Consider the following 25,031-nt stretch of genomic DNA (forward strand, 5'->3'; position numbering starts at 1 on the left):
ACGTTGGTTACCACACGATCCCTTTCAGCACTTGTGTAAACAGGCAAAGATATGCAATCATCAGGGGAATATGGGCCATACACACCCTGTTTAAAAAAAAATTAATTTTATTTTAAAATATAGCAACATACTGTTTGGAAGATAATCATTAGATAACCAAAAAGACAAACACAAAATCCTCCAAATAAGTTTTATTTAAAATTTTATTATGAAGTGTTTTAAAATAAAGATTACTATAATAAACCCCCATCATCCAGCTGCAACACAGAAAATTTTATCTATAAACATATACATATGTCTAGAAATAAAACAAAAATATCACAATACTATTATAATATTTGAAAATATCAATTATCATATATCTGTTATCTCATTATCCCATAAATTTAAAATATTTTCATTAAAGCCATAATTCAAATAAAGCCCATACTAGCATTTTGTTGATATGACTTCTGAACTTATAGATTTTTCCTTCCTTGCAATTTGCTGAAGAAACTATACCAAAGATTTCACACATTCTGACTTTTATTGGCTACATTCCCATGGTATCATGTTCACCTATTCCCTGTACTCTTGTAAACTGGATCTGAGCGTAAGCTCATATTCAGATTCAGTTTTTGGCAAAACACTGCCTAGGTGGTACTGTATCCATCAAGAAGCATATATGTCGGTTGTCTCCCTTTTTAGATATTAGAAGCCATGGTGATCATTATTACATTCAAGATTATAAAATGATAATTTCACTCTATTATTCCTTCTTCATTTCCAGGCAGGAGTATATCTATAGATAGGAACTTTTACTTACCGATTTTTTTTTTTATTACCAAGGGACAATTCATAAAGTCTGGATAAATGCTATCTAATTTCCTTTTATTTATTTGTTTTTAAAACAATGTATTCATTTCATAGTGTACCCTAAGGGTGGTATCTGATTCCCTCCCCGCTCCTTTTTTAAAACATCATTGTGAACTAGTAGATTTGATGCAGCTACTGGTGAGCTTCGATGCAGTGATTATCTTATTGATATTTAAATTGTCAATCTTTGTGCAGTGGGAACTCTTGTCTCCTGGGTTTTTTATGTCCCTGTCATCCTTAATAGCTTCCTTGCTTTCCAGTATGTCAATATGATGTAAGCTCGTCTTTTATATTTCCTGTCCCAGAACCCAGTTGTTCATACTCTGAAGATCTTTGGTTCTTTTAATGAGAAATAGTATTAGAGATCATAATCTGGGTTCTGGGCTAGAAATGGTCTATCATTTTTCTAGGATTTTTCAGTGACTGGAGATTAGAAATATGAATTTTTAAAAATCACAAGTTCATAATAGTGTTTCTAATTTTAATCTAGGATTAATGTTTTTACTGAACTTATATAACTGTTTTCATCTAATGGAATATTACTTATTTTTTTAGAGTTGGAGTGAAACTTCAAAGTTAAACTCATTTAAAAATTTTAAAAGTGACAAATCAGAAAGCCATAGAGAATTCACCATGGCAACCTAGTTAGGAAGCAGCAAAGTTGTCATAGATAGTGCAGTTGAAAAAAAGTTTTGGCATATGAATATTAGCACCTAAATACTCTGTTATTCTGTTGCTTGTCAGAATAGAAGACAATAGCATTTATGGAAATAACTCATTTTCGGGCTCTGGAGTACTTGTCTAGGAGCTCCTGACCTAAGTAGGCTATGATGAAAGAGAGATTACAACACTCGTCCACCTAATGGAATGCTGAAAGAATTGATAATGTATCTAACAGCTCAATATAAAGTATTATTTATCCACATATCTCTAATTCTTTAAACTGCATATACATGCCTTTTCCTTATTCCCTACTAATTCTCAAATCAACTAGAAAAAAATCCCAGCATTTTAGCATCTACTACACGTCACAGATAGCACTAGAATAAAGAGAAATGAAAATCGATTATTTTAAATATTTCCATCAAGAAAAAATATTATTTTACGTCTAAGTGGGCACTATATGAAATTTCTATTACCTTCTCCCTCTCCCTTTCTCCCTCTCCCTTTCTCTCTCTCTCTCTCAAATACTGTCTGACTTTTCTGGTTCTTGATATATAAAATTACTTAAGTCCTTTTGAAAACTCATTTATTCCTAACATTCCTAAATCTTAATCTGATTTGCATATAATAAAATTCATTCTTTATGAAGAATCATTGCCCAAATAGATAAAACACCATCTACCCTGAATCTTTCTAATTTCTCTTGGTTTGTATTAAAGATTCTGTCAGTTATTCATGCATTCATTTAACAGTATTTTATGTGAAAATGCTGTGTCTAGAATTATACAGGCTAAGCATTTCATGTCTATTCAGATAGAGAAAATAATAGCCTTCTTTGAAGCTTAAAATTTAGCTTAGGAAACAATATATACATGAAATGTATAGTATATAATTTTTGGAAAAATAATTACCTCAGGAAACAAAATACTACTCTGGGATATGTTAATCTAACAAGAATTAATAGAGAGAATAGAATCCTGGTTGGGCCTCAGAAAAAAGTGTAGGATATGAAGTAAAGGGAATTTTCAACCATTATTAGTTACTGCCTAATCTCTTCCCTCTTCTCCAATTCTGCTTAAATGGCAAAGCTTTAGGATTCAGAATTTTCTGTAATTTTTATAACACCTTAGCCATTCCTAAAGTTAATATCCTAGTGCAGGGTTTCTTTTGAAGTGCTGCTTTTAAATTCTTTAGCAAATAGCAGACAAACATTACATATTTGTTGGACCGAAATTATCTGAATCTATGAATGACAATTTATATGCCCAGGAAAAGTCTTAAATTATCTTTTTCTACCACCTGATATTTGCTTTGCTTCCCATAGCTTCCAGGGTCAAAAGTGAAAACAGAAACATCATATTGAAATGTTTTACAATGCTATTTATTCCTTTCTCTTCAGGAGATTTTCTCTATCTTTCTTCATTTTAATGCCAAGCCACCTTCCCTTTAAGTTAGGAACTTAACAGTAATGCAAAGTTGTTTCTTTGTGTATTCACTATCAATTTACTGGTTCAGTATATATTTCCAAATCTTTTTAAACCTGCTTTGGGTTGTAGGTGTTTCTGTTTGTTTAAAGTGAGGGTTAAAATATTTACATCAAAACCTACAGTATTTTAAAAGTAAAACACCGCAATTATTTCTTAAGATTTTGCTTATCACTTCTCAAAATCTTTTAAATGTTATAATCTTCTGTAAAAAAAAGTTGAATAGCCTTGCTCTTAGGTCACCAATTAATAAATTATCACAGTAGTGGAGCTAGTACATGGGCATTCTCACTGTTAGCACAATACCTGTGCTGCTGGAAGTTTCATGAATGTTGTTTAACTAAATTACATTCTTATGACACAGAACCTTCTTTAATATGTTTATTAAAGATATTACAGACAAAACATAAGGCCCCACTAGGCTGAAATATTTGGATGAAACTAAAATTTTTTATTAATAACTATTACCAAATATATTAAATGCTCAATTAATGCTAAATAGCAGATATACTAGGAAGACTTCAAATAATTCATCTTATAGATCATGTAAACAAGTTAGTTTGATGTAAATAAATTTTAACAATTAAAATCTATATATTATGATTAATCTTAAATGGTTAATGTGTTCATATATCCTACTTTATTAAAACAGAAAATGGTCCAGTTAGCTCAGTCAATAATGAGGCTAACATTTGAAATTTCATACTCTTGCCCATGGGAAAGTAACTTAAAAGTGCATACGTACTACAAATACCAGGCAATAGGCCACTATTTGAAAGACGACAATGCACTGACAAAGGCAAGTGGTGATATTAGGTATCATTTAGCCAACAAATCAAAGAAAATAACAAAATAAAACAAAAGCCAAACAAAAGAATCCCCCAAAAAGAAAACAAAATTACCTAGTTTAATTATGTTAACTATTTTACCAATTTCAACTCAATTTTCCAACAATGAGTATTTTGAGAATTTGTTCTGTCAAGAATGTCATAACAATTTCTTTATTACATTATTTTTTACAATGTATTTTGGTAGAGAAATACTTCCCTCATATTTTTCAATAACACGAGTCTAACAACATTGTCTTCATAAATCCTTAAAGAAAAAAATACTATGATGTAGAAAAGACAGTAATTAAAATATTCATTTTTTAAAAATCAGAGTGCACACAAGGCAGCATATATCTTCCAATATACATGCTGATAATACTAGTATATTAACATATATAAAAGTAATGTATATAGACCGATTGGCATGACTCAATGGTTGAGTGTCTTCCTATAAACCAGGAGGTCACAGTTCTATTCCCGGTCAGGGTACCTGCCGGGTAGAGGACTCAATCCCCAGTGTGGGGCATGCAGGAGGCACCTGATCTATGATTCTCTCTCATCACTGATATTTCTTTCTCTCTCTCTCTCTTTCCCTCTCCCTTCCTCTCTGAAATCAATAAAAATATATTTTAAAAAATAAAAGTAATGTATAGGCTGCTTATGTGAGTGGCTTATGGAATCAATTTATGGTAGTATTTTCCCTGGAAATGAAATTTTTTCTGGAGTTGAACTGTCAATTTTGTGTCTGTTGGATCCAATATTGTGTCTGTTGGGTCCAATATGGTTCAGGCTGGCTGAGGACTCCTCTGTTACTCTGGGGCTGATGAACCCTAATAGCATTCTTTACTGGAAAGATAGAACACAGGCAAACTGACATCCTGTGGAATGTCAAACCAGGGCATCATCCCAGACTGTCCTATAAGATCAAGCAGTGTTTCCCTAACTGTATTATGTGGACCAGGAGCTCCAGATGAAGGGTGGGATGTAGGTGCAAGAAAAAGTGTGTTAGGTAATCTTTGGCACTCTTCGGATTATTTCATATTCTCAAATACATCATGAATTTCCAAGGGCAGGAAATACTGTAGTTATTAAATTTGTTTAATAACTTAGTGAACAATTTTTCACAAAGAACCATTATGAAATAATGTCATCTAGAATAATTTTTGGGATATATTTTGGAGAAAGTCAATGCGCTTTATGGACAAAACCCCCTAGGGAAACCTTAATTTAGACCTATATTAATTTAACCACTAGCATTGAACTGAAATTAGAACAACTTTAGAATCTATATCATGAACAAATGATATATAAATAAGTAAGTGTGAGTATACGTTATATTATCTTAGTGAAAATAGAAAAAAAATATCCAAGAATGAATTAACTTAAAACTTGTACCTACTAAAAATATATTACCTGTGGAATCCAGCCCATAAAACAAGGGAGAACTGATGATACACTTGGAGAATCATGCTGATTTTCAGAAAGTCGATTCCCATCAAAACTGCATCCTTCCAGGCACAAGCCACTAACCTGCCAGGGAAACACATAAAACATTAAAGTCTGGAGGAAAAAATGGTGGCTGAATAGGCAGACATGTCGTGTGCCTCGTCCTGTGGCCAGACTGGAAAGACAAGTAAATTGGAGAACATCCTCCTGGAATTAACAAATTAGACACAGCTGAGGAGACAATTGACAACAAGGAAGGGCAGAGGATGCCTGGAGAATGGTGGGAACAGAGATGTGGACTTGAGAGAGACAGCCGGCCAGCGGCCCAAGAGGGTGAGGAGGAAGCTGCTTTGCACCAAAGCTGTGTCCCTTAGCGACAGGTGTAACACTGAATTGTGAAAAGGGAAGGCCACAGGGCTCCTGGCAGCCAAGGAATCAAGACCACAGCTGTGAAAGGCTGAGCTCGAGGCCTGGAGCAGCACGGTCCTGGGGGGAGAGAAACCTGCAGTTTCATTGTTGTTTTGGTTTGGTTTTGTCTTTGCTTTTTAATCTCTAAACCCAACATAGGAATTTTCAATTGCAAACGCTCGCCCAAGGCTTTGGCACAGGGAGAAAGACACAGACTTGAGGTGCCTGAAGTGGGGATTAACAACAGCAACAACAAAAAGATTAGCAAATTGCATCCAGTAATATATTAAAAAGATCATACACCATGATCAAGTGTGATTTATTCTGGGGATGCAAGGCTAGTACAATATCCTCAAATCAATAAACATAATACATCACATAAACAAATTGAAAGACAAAACCACATGACCGTATCAATTTATGCAGAAAAAGTATTTGATAAAATCCAATACCTTTTGTGGATAAAAATGCTCAGCAAAGTGGGAATAGAGGGATCATACCTCAACATAATAAAAGCCTTATATTACAAACCTACAGCCAATATCATACTCAATGGGCAAAAACTAAAACCATTTCCCCTAAGAACAGCAACAAGATAAGGATGCCCACTTTCACCACTGTTTACTACAGTATTGGAAGAGTTAGCCATAGCAATCAGACAAGAAGAAGATATAAAAGGCATCCAAATTGAAAAAGAAGTATAATTGTCATTATTTGCAGATGACATAATTTTGTACATAGAAAACCCTAAAGTCTACATAAAAAAACTACTAGATTTAATAAATGAACTCAGCAATGTAGCAGGATACAAAATGAACACCCAGAAATCTATGGTATTTTTATACACCCATAATGAACTCACAGAAAGAGAAACTAAAAAACAAACAAACAAACAAACAAATAAAAAACAACAATCTCATTTACCATTGCAACAAAAAATTAAGATACCTAGGAATAAACTTAACTAAGGAAGTAAAAGACCTGTACTCCCAAAACTACAGGACATTGAAAAAAGAGCTAGAGGAAGATATAAAGTGTTCATGGATTGGTAGAATCAACATCATTAAAATGTCCATACTACCCAAAGCAATCTACAGATTCAATGCAATCCCCTTAAAATACCAATGGCATATTTCAAAGACCTAGACCAAATTCTGCAAAATTTATATGGAATTTAAAAAGACATGGAATAGCTGCAGCAATCCTGAGAAAGAACAAAGTTGGAGAGATCACAATACCAGATATCAAGCTATATTACAAAGCCACTGTTCTCAAAGCTGCCTGGTACTGGCACAAGAACAGACATATAGACCAATTGAGCTTAACAGAAAACCCAGAAATTGACCCAAGCCATTATGCTCAATAAATATTTGACAAAGGAGGCAAGAGCGTACAATGGAATTAAGACAGTCTCTTCAATAAATGGTGCTGGGAAAATTGGACAGATACATAGAAAAAAATGAAACTAGATCACCAACTTACACCATACACAAAAATAAACTCAAAATGGATAAAGGACTTAAATGTATGGGAAACCACAAAAATCCTACAAGACTCCATAGGCAGCAAAATATCAGACATATGTAGTAGCAGTATCTTTATCAACACAGCTCCTAGGGCAATGAAGACTAAAGAGAAAATAAACAAATGGAACTACATCAAAATGAAAAGCTTCTGCACAGCAAAAGAAACCATCAACAAAACAAGAGAGCCCACTGCACGGGTGAACATATTTGCCAATGTTATCTCCAATAAGGGTTTAATATCCAAAATTTATCGGGAACTAATACAACTTAAAAAAAGGAAGACAAACAATCCAATCAAAAAATGGGCAAAGGACCTAAATAGACCCTTTTCAAATGTGGACATAAGGAAGGCCATGAGGCATATGAAAAAATGTTCAAAGTCACTAATCATCCGAGAGATAATGAGGTACCACCTCATACCAATCAGAATGGCTATCATCAACAAAGGATAAGTGCTGGCAAGGATGTGGAGAAAAGGGAACCCTTCTGCACTGCTGGTGGGAATGCAGACTTGGTGCAGCCACTGTAGAAAATATTATGGAGTTTCCTCAAAAAATTAAGAATGAAACTCCCATTTGACCCAGTAACCCCATTCCTAGGAATACATCCCAAGAAATCAGAAACACCAATCACAAAGAATGTATGCACCCCTATGTTAATAGCAGCACAATTATACTAGCTAAGATTTGGAAACAGCCTAAGTGCCCATTAGTAGATGGATAGATGAAAAAACAGTGGTACATCTGCACAATGGAATACTACGCTGCTGTAAAAAAGAAAGAACTCTTATCATTTGCAACAGCATGCATGGACCTGGAGAGCATTATGCTAAGTGAAATAAGCCAGTATGAGAAAGATAAGTATCACATTAGCTTACTCATTTGTGGAATATAATGAACAACATAAATTGATGAACAAAAACAGATCCAGAGACATAGAAGAATCGAACAGACCATCAAACCTCAGAGGGAAAAGAGAGGGTGAGAAGGGAGGGTAAGAGATCAACCAAATGACTTGTATGCATGCATATAGACATATCCAATGGACACAGACAATAGCGGGGGGTGAAGGCCTGTGCAGGGAGGCAGGGGCGGGCTGGGAGAAGTCAATGGGGGGAAAAGGAGACATATGTAATATTTTTAATAACATTAACGAACTTTTAAAAAGAATACCAAGTAAAGTAAGAATAAAAAGAAATAATAAAAACATAAAAATAAATAAAATAAAATTCTGAGGCATACACAAAAAATATTTTTGTCAATCTGACCAAAAAAAAAAGAAAGAAAAGAAAAAGTCTGAAATGTCAGAAGTTAATGTATTATATCTTAAAGAAAGGCAACACTTTACATTGTAACTACACATTCCAAATAATATAATAACAAATATTGTAGTATTTTATATGAGAATAAAGAAGATGAACACCTGGACCAGTGCTTACTGTGAACTTGCTTTACACTGAATTCTCAATTTTGGTAAAAGTTTTAGGAAAAAATGCAAGTTCCATCCGTTATATAAATGCAGAAATATAATGGTAAAAGCCAAAAAATTATTATTTCTCCAGGAGGGGAAAGAAAAGCACAATTACAGAACAAGAACATGTGTTCCCTGATTGGAATTTTAATATAATTTTTTTAAAGAACAGAAAAAAAATTCAGATAATTTGATGCAAATAATTCTTGATATGTCATGCAAAGTTGAAAGAATTAAAAAGGAGAAAAAGTTAATCTCTTTTTTCAAATTAATCTTAATATAAATTTAAGAAGTTATGAAAACAAAAATATAATAATTTTGGTGATTCCGTGTCATATTTGTTTGTGTTCATTCTTTCAGTTTCTGCTGTATTAATCTACCCTGAGTTTATCTAAAAGCAACAGATGTAAAGTCAGTATTTTTTATTCAGAAACAATCTATATTCTCCTAAACTTGATAGAAAATATAAACAAATCTTACAAATATTACATAGTACCTAAGTTTTAACATACTAAATGAAAGTATAAAATTTAAGAGTCACAGTTAACACTTAAAGTTAGTAGAGTTAAAATCATTTTCTGCTATAGTATAGCTTAGGAATGGTTTAGGAACAAGGAGGTACTAGGAGAGTCTGCCTTGACAGTTTTGAATAGCAAATTTTACAGTTGGGTTGCTGTACCATGGAAAAGATAAGCAATTGTTTCTTAGTGAAAGAGCTGGGATAAGAATATAATTGGTTAATCCTTAAATTCAATATTCTTCCTACTATAGCATTAATGTGATGCTATATAGGCCACTTCAAGAGTTACTCAAGTCATTTTGCTCTTGAAAAAAATGTAAATTTAGTGAGTGCCTAGTAATTTCAGTGTAAGAAACTCCCTAGGTAGGATAGTTCTTCTAAGGCCTCTTCTAGAAATTTTATTAAGTTTTAAGCTCAATTATTTTAGAAAAGCAATTTATAAAAGCAGTCCCTATTGGTAGTGCCACAACTTGACTATGATCTATGCATATACTAAGATAGAAACTCCTTTCCTAACCAGGAGGTGGAAGGGTTTCTGGAGACTATTTCAATAATTGGCACCACTGTCCATGCATTTGCTTAATCAGACACCTGGGAAACATTCTTGGCTCCTTCTCCTAAACTTCACACATGCCACCAACTACCACTTCCTGCCACATCTAACAAACATTTTCCAAATCTGCTCTTTTCTCTCTATATCCTCTATCACTAACCTATTTGAAAATTTAAGTAATTTGCAGAATTAAAGACATTCTTATTGCTGAAAATGCGATGAAAACATATACGAAACTGGTAATATATCAGGAGTTGGAGTGGTATCAACAAACTATATCCTTGTTGCTACTGGAATTCTGCATTAAAAGAAGAAATAAAAGCAGATAAACCCCAGATATTATTTTTAATACTGAAAAAAAATCGTTTAGAGGATATAACAAGTCTCCAGGCAAATGGACTTTCCAATATCAAACTCAAGAATTTGGCCAGCTTAACTTCTAGCTGCAACAGGACGAAGCTAAGGAGCCAGCTGTACTAAGTGCAGAAACGACCCTGAAGGAACAGAGCAGAATGTGAACACCCAAGAGAAAAGCATAAGGAAGTGTGGTATTCAGCCCTGGGTTCCTGGCTCAGACTCATAATCAGATAAAGTGACTTCTTCCTAGAAAGGGAGGAGGAAAGGAGAAAGTAGAGGAGTCTAAGAGCATCCACATTAGTAAATCTCTCTCCACACAGACGAAAACAATGAGAGTGGGAAATAAGAATTCCCTCTAACAATATATTTAAAATACCTGGAAAATTGCCTGATATATAGTAGATGCTCAAAAGTATTAGCTATTATTGTTCATTAATCTAATCCATCTCCTAATTTCTAGACATTTATAATTATTTTATATAGTGTATCCACTTAAGTGAGGCAAAATAAAGGTTTGAGTGGACATTATCTGAAAAATTCTGGTCAAAGAAACTTTTGCCTATAATATTCAATTTGCAAAGTATTTTCCAAAATTACGTTAGATCAGCAATTTTCAACCAGTGTGCTGCAAGAATTTTAAAACATCTGTACAAATGTACTATTTGGGTCAAATGCAAATAATTAAGTGAAAGGCATTTAAATGTGCATCTCTTGTCATAATATAATTTCCTCTAATTATTTTTGTTTTGCTTAGCTTTCAATTTAACAAAACAGAAACTGAATAAAATCATTAAACAAAACAAAAAATCTATACTCAAATAATGTTAGTCATACTTGAACCTCTGATTAAAACACCTGAAGATTTAAAATAAAGTTTGGTTTTCTTTACAGTTTCAAAACATTTTAAGAGGATAGTGGGGATTAGGTTGGCCACAATTACATAAGTATATTCCAAATAACTGATTACCATAACCTAATCTACTTTGAAAGGGCTGTTCATACATATAAGGTCTTATTCAACTCTTCTCACCTCTAAAGTGGTTAGCAACAGTAATAGTAGTAACTTTGTTCACTAAAAACATAATTAAGTCATTAACTTATTTCATATATGATGTTGCATTTCCTGCATACTTCCGATTTTAAGTTGAATTTAACTTGGATTTAACAGTGAATTTCATGATAAACTCAGTTTTATTTTGATAAGTTATTATATGGCTTTATTTGCCAGAACCCTCCTTTTAAAAATTAAAAAATATGTCAAACACACATAAAATCATAAAAATATTTTAGCTATATATTTACTGCTCATTTTTATTAGACTTTAATATGCAGCCATGTTTATTCCATATTCCCAAATAAACCCTAATGAATATAGCTGAAGTCCTCTGATATATCTTATCTTTCCTGTTCCTCTTCTGCTCTCACCTGACCCATTACCTTGAATTTAGTTTTTCATGATTCTTTAATATACATGTATCCATAAACAATAAATAGTATTTTTTTCATATTTCCAAACTGTATGCAAATGGTAACATAATTCATTATACTATTTTGTAACCTGCTTATTTCCTTCATCGAGACTGGTAGGAAGGGCAGAGGTGTGAAAAGGTTGGTCCCACTGTCATGGGTGGTGGCTGAGATTACGGCTATCTCAGCTGCAAAGGCCCTCCCCCTCCTCCCCCCGAGGAGTGTAGGGTCTCAACCCATACCAGGCTCAGAGCCGCAGAGCAAGGAAGATGTGCCCACATAACATCTGGTTATAAGACACGTCCAGCAGTCTTCAGTTGGTCATTCAGGTGGATTGTTTTACATTTTAGTTGTAATTCCAGTTTGGTCCTGGGAGTAGGTGAATGTAACTTCCAACTACTCCACTGCCGTCTTGGATCTCCTGGTCTATTTTTATATGTTACATTTATATATTCTTTATTATATAGCAAATATTAATTGAATTTTACAAAAGATAATCAAATATAATTTCAAGATGTGTATCATTGTTTACCAAAAGCTTTATTTTCAAATATATTGTATCCCTAAGATTCTTATTTTTGCATTAGAAAAGATTATATTGTGTACAAGTTGTTTCATGCTAAATCTTAACTCATGCTGATTTTTCACGTAGGTAATACAATCTAATCTATCTCTGTGGGTCTTACACTACAAAGACAGGTGACTTTGAAATTGGAGTTATAGAATCTTTTCATCACAGCTGGCCAAAATATACATTTTAGACTTAGAAAAACATTTAAAATTAGTTTACTACCTTAATCTGCAGCTTGGCCTCTTGCAGTCGACCTTTCCATGAAGCTACAAATTTAAGGCTATCCACAGAACAGCCCATTGCCCTATAAAAGTAAAACATCAATTCAGAAAGAAATAATATTCAGGAAGTAGAATATGAAGATAAATACATTTCTATTTATTTAAAATTAAAATTTTATAATGTACAAATAATAAAATATCTTAAGTCAGACTTCACACTAAGTTCTTAAAGTTAACAGGTTGTGCAAATTCCTTGAGGATAGGGCCTTTATCATTTTTATTTTTATATCCTCCATTTTGACCATCAGCCTCAAATTCAGGCATATGATAGGTGTTGCATAAATGTTATTAGCTGAATGGAAATATTTATAATGATCCTGAGGCATTATAAATTAAGATCCCCCTGAATCACTAAACAACAACTAAATTTTATCCAATATATTTTTGGAAGTGTCTCTTTTTCCCCTCATTCTATCTTATTAAAAATTATAGTCTACATACAAGATGATAATCCAAATGTTATAAAAAAATAACTTGATCTTAATCATCAAATACTGTTCCCTATCAAGAAGCCTAGTTAGCACTATCCAACAGAATTTTCTGGAAAGATAAAAACATTTTCAAGCAGTCCAAATGGTAGCCACTAGCTACATGTGGCTATTTGAGCACTTCAAATGTGGGTAATATGACTGAGAAGTTACATTTAAAATAATATTTAATTTTGATTCATTTTAATTTAATTAGCTCCATTTGACTTCTGCCTACCATACTGTACACAAAAGATCTAGATAAATAATCAAAAATTTTAAAAAGTTAAATTTTACCTTTTTAAATTCTAATAAACAAACAAAAGTTATGCCTTTTAACTAGTGGTAAACTGTGTTACTAAAGTTAAGTATTAGGAAATAATACAACTATCTGGATTTAACAATTACTTTATTTCTTCACAAGGGAATGCGATCAAAAGTGAATAAAGGAAAGTATAATTACCCTCGTGGACAAACAACTATTTCATTTTAATTACCTTGCAGTTTCTTGGCGAAGAGCATTGAGGAATGTGTCTGGGTGGAAGAGTTCTGATAGGTCAAGTGTATCGGAGAGAAGAGCCTGTTTTTCAGCTCTCTCTACCCAGCTCTAAAGAAGAAAAAAATACATAGGCATACATTTTAAAACTTTGTAAATTTGAAAGATAAAGAAATCTATTAACGAATTATTATGCAGAAGTCATTTTCATCTTCAAACTAATGCAGTTTCCAAATGATCTGAAATGATGGGGGGGAGGGGAGAGAAAGAATTCCACTCCACATTATGAGCTGTCACAGTTCTGACATAATATCCATTCATCACAAAAAAGCTTCCTTACACAACTTTTTCTTGGTACACATCTACTCAAAATAAAGCCAAAAAATGAAAATTAATCTAAGATACAGGGTTGCAGTTTGGTTGGCAGGTCTCCCATGACGACTCACCTCTCGAATGTGCACAACGGGGTCTAACTCCACAACTGGTCCCCAAGTCCTGGCAATGCAAACTGATCTAGATCTAGGTTTCCAAATCTAGATCTGACAGTCAATTTGCCACTTTACTAAATCAAGTATTAAAGTGGAGGGTAACGTCCAGGAAGAAGTAGTTTTTTGTTAAATGGTGTTTTTAAGTAGTATTTTCTACTTATCTGCCGTTTTGTAAATCAAATTACACTCTGTTTGGAGACATATACATAAAGTATGTTTAATTAGTATAATAAAAATTGCCATTTGGAACAAATAAGAAAAACAACAGGGAATTTTGTGCAACACTTATTATATGCTTTTCATGTGCTAACCAATTTTATGCTTGCTACAACCCTGAAAATTAGTATTAATACACCATTTCACAATGAGGAAATAGAGCTATGGTGAGCTTAAAGTTGGGCCCAAGGTCATATAGTGAGTAAGTGCTGGAGCCAGTTATAAACTCAGGCAGCATTATGTGATTTGCTTTTCTGTAATATTTTCTGGAGGTGCTAATGTGCCCTAAGAGGTAGGTAGCTTATTGATGATTGCTGAATCAGTCTGTTTTTCAGTTGATGTACAGAAATGATACCGTAAAAACCATGCAGAATTCTCATTTGCTAAGTAACTCATTATGCATGCTTTATAAACACTCTGGGGTGGGGGAATTGTGTTAATTTATCACAATGTAGAAAGTCTGTGTTTCATGTATTGTAACATCCTGTTATAATACATGCATTTACATCTGTCAGCCAGGTCTAGAATGGGAGAAATTAAAATCACCAAAGCTACAGTATTTGTCTTTTATCTTAATGCATTTGACTAGGTCTCCTACATTGTAGCAAAAATGTTCCTATGTCCTTCCAACCAGTTAAAAATAAGAGTTTAAGAATATGTAACAGACTTTAGAAAGAGATCTGTTTAACAAAGTATAATTATTTCTTTGTGGATGTTATCCTTTATGATAATAACATTTCATAAGTATCTATTTTTGTTTGTTTTAATCCTCACCCGAGGATATTTTTCCAATGAACTTTTAGAGAGAGTGGAAGAGAGAGGGAAAGACAGAGAGAAACATTGACGTGAGTGAGAGAAACACATTGATTGGTTGCCTCCTGCACACACCCTGACCAGGGCCCTGGCCGGGGAGGAGCCTGCAACTAAGCAAGGTATGTGCCCCTGACCAAAATTGAACCCAGGACCCTTTGGTCTACAGGTCGACGTTCTATCCACTGCGAAAAACCAGCTAGGGCCCTAAGAATCTATTTTCAATTAAATAATATAAAATTATACGTAACAAATATTGTTATTCCCTATCAAATAATTTCATCACATTGTCTGTCTTCTATTTTAATTACCTAAACATAGTCAACAAATATGCTTGCATGACCTATTTTGATTGCATGTAATATTTATTCCTGTTATTTTTAAAAGTTGTTTAAAAAATATTTACTCTATGAATATTTCAAATTACACTATTATTTCATTAAAATCTTTAAAATTAATTTTGAATTCAAAAACTCCAAAAGAGTTTTTGCCAGGAATGGGTGTTCAAATTAATTAAAAATTAGAGTGTGGCTGATAATCAGATTTTTACTTCATTAAAGTTTTAATTAATATAATTATTTTCCACAAATAAGAGAATGAATTGAAAATATTAACACAGTGATAGATTGTTTATATGCTTATTGAAACATGTAAGATGGGATCATCCTTAATAGTTATGCAAATTTAAAAACTAAAATATAGTTTTAAAGAAAAGCAAATGAGGCATGATAATGCTCCAATGTTAGTTGCCAGATGAATAAAATCTTAAGTAGGAATGTATTATATATATATGCCTAATATGCAAATTGTCCCCATGGGAGTTTGACCAGGAGACCGATTGCTCGCTATGATGTGCGCTGACCATCAGTGAGTGGTGTGGAACGAAGGAAGACCCCGGCCGGCAGCTGGCAGCTGGGAAAGGAAGGCCCCGATCGACCCTGATTGCTGGCCAGGCCTAGGAATAAGTTTCGTGCATGAATTTCGTGCACTGGGCCTCTAGTATTTCTATAAAGCAATTTGATGAACTGTGCCAAAGCTTTAAAAATTTTCAAGCCATTTTACTCAGTAATTCTTTTTCTTGAAATGTAAATTAAGGGAATAATTAAGAGATTGTCACACATGGTTTGCTCATTTAAAATTATTAATAATATTATGAAATTAGAATAATGAGACATCTATATATATAAAAGCCTAAGCGACCATTACGACCAAATGACCAGAAGGACAGGTAGACCAGTCACTATGATGTGCACTGCCCACCAGGGGGCAGATGCTCAATGCAGGAGCTGCCCCCTGGTGGTTACTGTGCTTCCAAAGCCAACCTCCCATGGCCAGCCAACCTCTCCTGGTCCCTCCCTCTGGCTGGCAAACCTCCCGAGGTCCCTCCTCCCACCCCTACAGCCCTGTCCGGCAGCTGGCAAGCCCCATCCACAGGCCCCCAGGCCCTGGCTGGCAGCCAGCAAACCCCAGCCAGCCCTAGCCAGCCTGGCCCTGATCGGGACTAGGTGAGAAGGCTCCAATGGGCCCTGATCACTGGCCAGGCCTAGGGCCCCCACCCATGCACGAATTTCGTGCACTGGGCCTCTAGTTATAGAATAATATATTGTAGAAAAGAGAAATTAGCTAATAACAAATATTAGCTAGTTAAATTATGGTACATAAATATAATAAAAATTGCATAACAATAAAAATTCATATTTGAAGAATATTTAATGACACTGGAAAATGCTCATGACCCATGTATTTACCAACATGTAAAAATGCATACATAGTATGAATCTAATTATGTAAAAACATTATTTGAATATGTAGAACTACTATTGAAGAAAGCATATCAAAATATATCATTTCAGCTGGGTCTGGCCTACAGCCTATTAATGACGATCTTTACTCACTTATATAATAGCAATTATCCTATATAATAAAAGGCTAATATGCAATTTGTCCCCTCGGGAGTTCAACCAACCGGGAGTTCGACCGCTCGTTATGACATGTGCTGACCACCAGGGGGAGGCGCAGAACAAAGGAAGGCCCCAGCTGGCAGCTGGCAGCTGGGTGAAGGAAGGCCCTGATTGGCCCTGATCGCAGGCCAGGCCTAGAGACCCTACCTGTGCACGAATTTCGTGCAGTGGGCCTCTAGTTTAGTATAAAAATAAAATGCATTAGTAAACTGATTCTGTCTTACTTTGTTTTAATGCTCTGTGTTCCTTGGGAGAAAAAGTGTTTAAGGCAAATAACAAGTAATTTAGATAATTATTGTTCTCAATGTCTTTTATATTCCTGCAACGTTTTTACAGAATTTATTTAGTATAAATTTAGGGACTTATGAATCTGAGAATAAATTCATCAAGAATTAAAATCTAATTTATCCAAAATAAAAATAATACAGCTAGTCATTGTTTTGACTGCAGTAAACCAAACATTAAAAGTTATTAGCATGTTAATAACTCAGGGTATAACAAGCTTTTCAATTCACTGCATGAATAGATGGCAATAAACTGTAGCTCATCAGCAAGGTAAATTATCAGAAATTATACTGGAATTGAAACCTCAGAATCATTAAACAAATAAAATATTTCTTACTGAAGTTTGTTGTACTAACTTCAAGAAATAGTTGGTATACTACTATAGATCTGCCATTCCTCGAGTTTCGTTTTTTCCTAACCTCAAACCTGGTTTATATTATTATTATTTACATCTTGTGCATTAATTAGTTTTACTAATCATATTATCTAAACAAAATAGAAAAAGTAAGTAATTTTCTCCCCCAAAGTTGAGTCTTTTGAGTTTCAATCTTAAGTCATCTTTGAGTAGACTTCTGAGATGAATAAAAAAATCTGTCTGGAGTTCAAAAGAACAAGATGGTGTTGAAATAGTTTCCTGAAGCTCTAATCATTTTGATTATATGGTCCTTAAAAAATAATTTCTTGCCTCATGTACTCCATTAATAAGGTGACCTTGTCTACCAATTTTAGAGAACTGTTTTAAAACATGTCTTGAATACATTGTAGTTAAGATTCTATCCATTAATGGTTGGCTATCCATTTACATTGACTTTAAGTCCTCATAGCATTGCTCAATTTTGACTTGTTTTGTGGTTTGACTTTTATATAGCTAAATTAATATCAAATTTTCATTTTAATATATTCTTTGACCCAAGATTTACTTAAAAGTAGGTATTTAATTTCCAAATATTTGAAGATTTTCTATAAATTGTTATTTATTTCTAACTTACTATTTTTTTTATCAGAGAGCATATTTTCTGTGGTTTACATACATTTACGGTAGATTATTCCAGACTAGTTTGATCTATGTGTAGATCTACTGTGGTAAATTTCTGTGTACTTAAAAAGAATGTATATTCTGCTGTTATTGGTTGTAATCTATAATAATAAAAGGGTAATATGCTAATTAGACTGGATGTCCTTTAGGACAAAGCCAGGGCCGGAGGGAAGCCAGCCCAAGTCCCGATGCCAGAGGAAAGCTGGTGCCGGCAGCCAGGGGAAGGAAGGCCTACTCATGCACAAATTGCATGCATCAGGCCTCTAGTGTTCTATAAATACCAATTAAATTAGCTAATAATGTCTCCAGACCCATCCATACTGTCTCAAAGGGTAAGAGATCCTTCCTTTTTCAGCTGTATAGTATTCCATTGTGTAAATGTACCTCAGTTGTTGTTTTTAATCAATTAATCCACTGATGGGCATCTAGGCTATTTCCAAATCTTAGCTATTGCAAATAATTCAGCTATAAACATAGGGATGAATATATTCTCTCTGATTGGTGTTTTGGAATTTTTAGAATATATTCCTGGAAGTGGAATCACTAGGTCAAATGGAAGTTCCATTTTTAATTTTTTGAGGAAACTCCATAATGTTTTCCAGAGTAGTTGAACCAGTCTGCATTCCCACCAACAGTGTACTAGGGTTCCCAGTTTCTCCACATCCTCACTAGCTCTTATTCTTTGTTGATTTATTGATGATAGCAATTGCGACAGGTGTGAAGTGATATCTCGATGTGGCTTTAATTTGCATTTCTCTGATGATTAGTGACTTTGAGCATTTTTCCATGTCTCTTGGGCATTTGTATGTCCTTTTTGGAGAAGTGTCTACTCCAGTCCTTTGACTATTTTTTAAATGAATTGTTTGTCTTCCTTTTGTTGACTTTTATGAGTACTTTATATATTTTGGATATTAACCCCTTTTTAGATGTATGTTCTCCAATATAGTGGGTTTCCTTTTCATTTTGATGGTGGTTTCTTTTGCTATTCAGAAGCTTTTTATTTTGATGTGGTTTCATTTGTTTATTTTCTCCTTTGTCCTAGGAGGTGTATCTGTGAATATTTTGCTACATAAGACATCTGAAAGTTTACTGCCTATGTTGTCTTCCAGGATTTTTATATTTTCATGGCTTATAGTTAAGTCTTTTACCCATTTTGAGTTTATTCTTGTGTGTGGTGTAAGTTGGAGGTCTAGTTTCATTTTTTGCATGTGTCTGTCCAGTTTTCCCCACACCATTTACTGAAGACATTGACTTTACTCCATTGTATTTATTGCCCCCTTGGTCAAATATTAATTGAGCGTAATGGCTTGGGTTAACTTCCGGGGTCTTTGTTCTGTTCCATTGGTTCATATATTTGTTTTTGTGCTACTACTAGGCTGTTTTCATTACAGTGGTTTGCAGTACTTTGATGTCTGGTATTGTGATCCCTCCAACTTTGTTTTTCTTTCTCAATATTGCTCCACTATTTGGGGTCTTTTTTGGTTCAATGTCGATTTTTGGAGTATTTGTTCTAGTTCTGTGAAGTATGCGTTTGGTATTTTAATAGGGATTGTGTTGAATCTTTAGATTGCTTTGGGTAGTATGGACATTTTAATGATGGTAATTCTTCTGATCCTTGTTTATATCTCCCTCTATTTCTTTTTCCAATGTCCTATAGTTGTCCAAGTATAGGTCTTTTACCTCCTTGGTTAAGTTTATTCCTAGGTATTTTTTTTTTGCAATGGTAAATGGAATTGTTTTTTCAGTTTCTCTTTCTGAGAGTTCATTATTGGTGTATAAAAATGCAATCAATTTCTGAATGTTGATTTTGTATTCTGCTACTTTGCATAATTCAGTTATTAAGTCTAGTAGTTTCCTGATGGAGTCTTTACGGTCTTCTATGTGTAGTATCATGTCATCTGTGAATAATGATAATTTTACTTCTTCCTTTCCAATTTGAATGATTTTTTCTTTCTTGTCTGATCACTGTGGCTAGGACTTACAGTACTATGTTGAATAAGAATGGTGAAGGCGGACATCCTTGTCTAGATCCTGTTCTTAAGTTTTTTCCCATTGAGTATGAGGTTAGCTATAGATTTGTCATATATGACCTTTATTATTTTGAGGTATGATCACTCTATTCCCACTTTGCTGAGAGTTTTTATCAAAAAAGTGTGTTGTCTTCCAATTTGTATATATGCACCCCTATGTTCATAGCAGCTCAATTTACAATAGCTAAGATTTGGAAACAGCCCAAGTGCCCACCAGCAGATGAGTGGATAAAAAAAGCTATTACATTTACACAGTGGAATACTATGTAACTGTAAAAAAGACGTAACTCTTACCATTTGCAAGAACATGGATGGACCTGGAGAGTACTGTGCTAAGTGAAATAAGCCAGTCAGAGAAAGATAAGTATCACATGATCTCACTCATATGTGGAATCTAATGAACAAAATAAACTGATGAACAAAATAGATCCAGAGACATAGAACCATGGAACAGACTGATGAATTTCAGAGGGAAGGAGGGGATGGGGTTGAGATGGGGGGGGGGGGAGAATTAACCAGGGAACTTATAAGTATATATGTATAGGCCATGGACACAGACAATAGTGTGGCAAAGGCTTGGGAGGGGTGGGTAAGCGGAGGAGGGGGTCAATGGGAAAACAACAACAACAAATAAAACAAAGTGGACATCTGTAATACTTTCAACAATAAAGATAATTTTTTTTTTAAAAAAAAAAAGGGTGCTGGATTTTGTCGATGCTTTTCCTGTGTCTACTGATATTATCATGTCCTGAAATAAGCCAAGCATAGAAAGACAAATATCACATGATCTCACTGATTTGTAGGATATAATGCACAAAATTAATTGACCAACAAAATAAGATCTGAAGCACGGAGGAATAGAACAGACCAATATACCATTCTGTGGGGTTGGAGGAACTAGAAGAAATAAACTGAAGAACTTATATGCATAGGCCATGGATACAGACAATAGGTTGGTGAAGGCCAGCGGGGAGGGGCTGGGCTGAGAGGGCTAAAGGGGAAGATGGGGGACATCTAAAGTATTATCTATATATATAAAAGCCTAAGTGATGGTTACGACTGGTTGGCCAAACAACCAGTCGACCAGTTGCTATGACGTGCACTGACCACCGGGGGGCAGACCCTCAACCCTCTGTGGCTGGCCAACCTCCTGCAGTCCCTCCCCCCAGCTGACCGGCCCCAATCAACCCAATCGGGACTGGGCGAGACAGCCCCAATCGGTCCCGATCGTCAGCCAGGCCAAGGGACCCTACCCATGCACAAATTCGTGCACCAGGCCTCTAGTCAACAATAAAAAAAAATCTATTTTAGCCCTAGCCAGTTTGATTCAGTGGACAGAGCATCAGCCTATGGACTGAAGGGTCCTAGGTTAATTTTGGTCAAGGGCACATGCCCGGGTTGCAGGCTCAATCCCCAGTGGGGGTGTGCAAGAGGCAGCCAATCAATGATTCTCATCATTGATGTTTCTATCTCTCTCTAACTCTCCCTTCCTCTCTGAAATCAATAAAGATATATTTAAAAAAACATATTTTAAAAAAATTAGCTAATAATATTGTTCAAGGATCCTATATCCTAAGAATTTTCTGTCTACTTATTCTGTAAATTATTGAGAAAGATATTTTGAAATCTCCAAATTTAGTTGTGGATTTATCTATTCCTCCTTGCAATTCTAACAATTTTTACTTTTTGTATTTAAAACTTTGTTATTAGATGCATAAAAGTTTAGTATTAAATTCTCTTGAGGACTTGATTACTTTATTCCTACAAAATAACCCTCATCTCTTTGAAAACCATTTTGTTTGATATAGTTGCACAAGCTTTCTTTTGATTTTTGTTATCATTGTATATCTTTTTCCATCTTTTTACTTTTAATTTATTTGTGTCTTTATATTTAAAATGCAATGCCCAGTACTGGCAGGTGTGGCTCAATTGATTGATCAATATCACATGCACAGAGAACCATTCCCGCCCTGCCCAAGGAGCAAGTTGGGAAACTGAGGCACTCCCCTCCCCCCCAAGTCTGCCAGCGGAACTTGAACCTGTTGTTTTTCTGGATGGAAGGGAAGCTTTGGGATCAGGAGAGCTCTACAGCTTTCGTTGATAATGATCTTTAGGAAACTTCCATGGTTTCTCTACTCATTTTCTGCAAATTGAAAGTGAAGATATTTTAACGTTTAAATCTAGAATGTCAGCTCTAGGATTTGCCTGTTTTGTTCCTTGCTGTATCCCTAGCACCAAAAACAGCGCCTGGAACACAGTAGGTACCCAATGAATGGTTATTGAATGATTGGATGGATGTTTTATTCCTCCCCATAATGCCAAAGTTTCCCAGAGCACTTACAGCTTCAAGGCTCAGTAAATCAGTCCGGGAATGATGTCAGTGTAGCCCCAGCGTACATCCTGAGCTGTGTACCTGACCCTTGAGCAAAGTGCTTACCTGGGGACCTCACAGATGCTTCATACCTCACAGTCTCATCAGAGGCATGTGATAGAACCAGGATTCTTGCAGAGGGGAGACTGAGGCTCAAGGAGGGGCAGCCATTTGGTTAGATCATAGTCCTAAAGCCTCCCGTTCTTCAGAATGACTAGGTGACCATAGGTTCCGACATGGATGCCGGGCACCCTGACCACAGAATGCTATATCTGCTTGTGTAAAATTTGAGTGTTTCTCTTATCTTTGTCGTCCACAGATGATTATTAGACATACAAAGTAAAAAAATTAAAAGCCCTGGCCAGTTTGGCTTAGTGGATAGAGCGTCGGACTGTGGACCAAAGGGTCCCAGATTTGATTCTGGTCAAGGGCACGTACCTCTGTTGCAGGGTCCTCCCTGGCCCGAGCCCTGGTCGAGGTGCATGCAGGAGGCAACCAATCGGTATGTTTCTCTCACATCGATATTTCTGTCTTCCCCTTGCTCTCGAAAAATCAATGGAAAAATATCGAGTTAAGGATTAAAAAATAATATAAAATAAAATAAATTCATTGGACATACAGTTATTGAGCATCTGCTGTGTGTCAGGGCATGCACTGGTCACTGGGGACACAGCTCTCACCAAGCCAGGCCTGGTGGTGCCTCTCGTGGGAGGCAGCAGCAGTTCTCAAAGTGTGGCCCAAGCCCTTCAGGCTCAAGTTGGAGCACTACTGCTAGACAGCAAAATATTGAGCAAACTTTTAAAAACTGCCAAGGGCCAGAGAGCAAATATGTTTCACTTTCGGCTCTGAGGGCCAGACAGGTCTCAACATTCAACTCTGCCATAACGCAAAAGCACCCAGACAGTACAACGAGATGGCTGTGTTCCAATAAAACATTATGGCTACTGAAATTTGAATTTCGTATAATTTTCATGTGAAACAAAATATTCTTCTTGAGCTTTTTTAACTATTTAAAAATTACACAAAAGCTGGAAAAGGCTGCATTTGGCCTGTAAGCTATAGTCTGCATACAAGGGCATTGCAAGGAAGGTTATGATTGAGGGTCCAGAATCAGAGTGCCTGGGTTCAAATCCTGTCTCCCACCTACCAGCTGTGTGACCTTGGGCAATTGACTTCATCACTCTGAGCCTGATCTGTAAAATGGGTCTAATAACAGGATGGGTGTGAGAATTATATGATACTAATAGCATTGGCCAGGTAGTTCAGTTGGTTAGAGTGCCATCCGGATACGCCAAGGTTGTGGGTTCGAACCCCGGTCAGAACATATACAAGAATCAATGAATGCATAAATAAGTGGAAAAACAAATCGATGTCTCGCTCAAATCAATAATAAAAATGCTAAGAATGGCAAAAAAAAAAAAATATCACATGCACAGAAAGGTTGCAGAATCAATTCTGGTCAAGGCACATGCCCAGATTGCAGGCTTGATCCCTGGTAGGAGATAGCCAATCAACAACAACTTGCATCCTCCCTTTTTCCCTCCCTCCCCCTTTCTATCTCTCTAAAAATCAATAATTTTTAAAAATCTTTAAAGTGCAATGCCCTGATGCCTAATAGCCATAACAGTTGGATTTCATTTTATCAAATCTGACAATTTTTGCCTTTTAGTTGGTAGCTTGGAAAATTAATTCAATGAATAAAATTATGGCTTTAATAGTAATATTATCACATTAGTAACATAACATAATTACATAATAGTTAGCACAGTAGAAGTCCATGTTCTTACAATAGCACACAAGGCCTTCATTGCCTGCCCCTACCCCAATTTCCACCTCCCTCTACCAAATTATAACCTTCTAACCTTTGACTTCTCTGACCATCTTTTCTTTGTTTAGATTCCTTCAGTCACAATGGCCCCCTTTCTCAAAGAACTCTCTGCCTCAGGGTACTTGTTATTCCCTCAGCTTGAAACTTTCTTCTAGCAGGTGCAATTCCCTTACCTCTTCAAGTCTGTTCAAATACCACCCTATCAAAGATGTCTTCCCCAATTCTACCATTTTAACAAAACTAATTTTTTAAATATGTTTTAACTTTACATATAAAACTCTGTATGCTATTAGTGGGAATGAAAGAAGAGAAATCTGTGGTCAAGTTAAGTCAACACCTGTTTTTTTCATTGATTGGTTTAAATTTTCATGAAGACTTGTTTGGTGTTGCTTTGGCTTTTGAGAGAGGCTTCAACATTATATGCTTCTAAATACATTCTGATGTTCTTGGCCAGTGGTCGGCAAACTCATTAGTCAACAGAGCCAAATATCAACAGTACAACGATTGAAATTTCTTTTGAGAGCCAAATTTATTAAACTTAAACTATATAGGTAGGTACATTGTTAGTAACTTAATTAGGGTACTCCTAAGGCTTAGGAAGAGCCACACTCA

The 25,031-nt window shown here is 35.2% G+C and overlaps 1 protein-coding gene across 1 annotated transcript in view; it reads right to left on the reverse strand.

Annotated features, from left to right (window-relative positions):
• The window catches only part of DYNC2H1 (dynein cytoplasmic 2 heavy chain 1), a 349,832-nt gene that overhangs the window by 63,598 nt on the left and 261,203 nt on the right, over positions 1-25,031 (reverse strand). The window contains exons 85-88 of the mRNA XM_023757927.1: positions 13,396-13,505; positions 12,373-12,454; positions 5,246-5,362; positions 3-86 (exon numbers count right to left, since the gene is read on the reverse strand). Of these exons, the coding sequence (XP_023613695.1) occupies positions 3-86; positions 5,246-5,362; positions 12,373-12,454; positions 13,396-13,505 (393 nt within the window). The remainder of the gene's footprint in view (positions 1-2; positions 87-5,245; positions 5,363-12,372; positions 12,455-13,395; positions 13,506-25,031) is intronic.

The sequence above is a fragment of the Myotis lucifugus genome, unplaced genomic scaffold (genome assembly GCF_000147115.1).
Source record: "Myotis lucifugus unplaced genomic scaffold, Myoluc2.0 scaffold_117, whole genome shotgun sequence".
In the NCBI taxonomy this organism is placed as follows: domain Eukaryota; kingdom Metazoa; phylum Chordata; class Mammalia; order Chiroptera; family Vespertilionidae; genus Myotis; species Myotis lucifugus.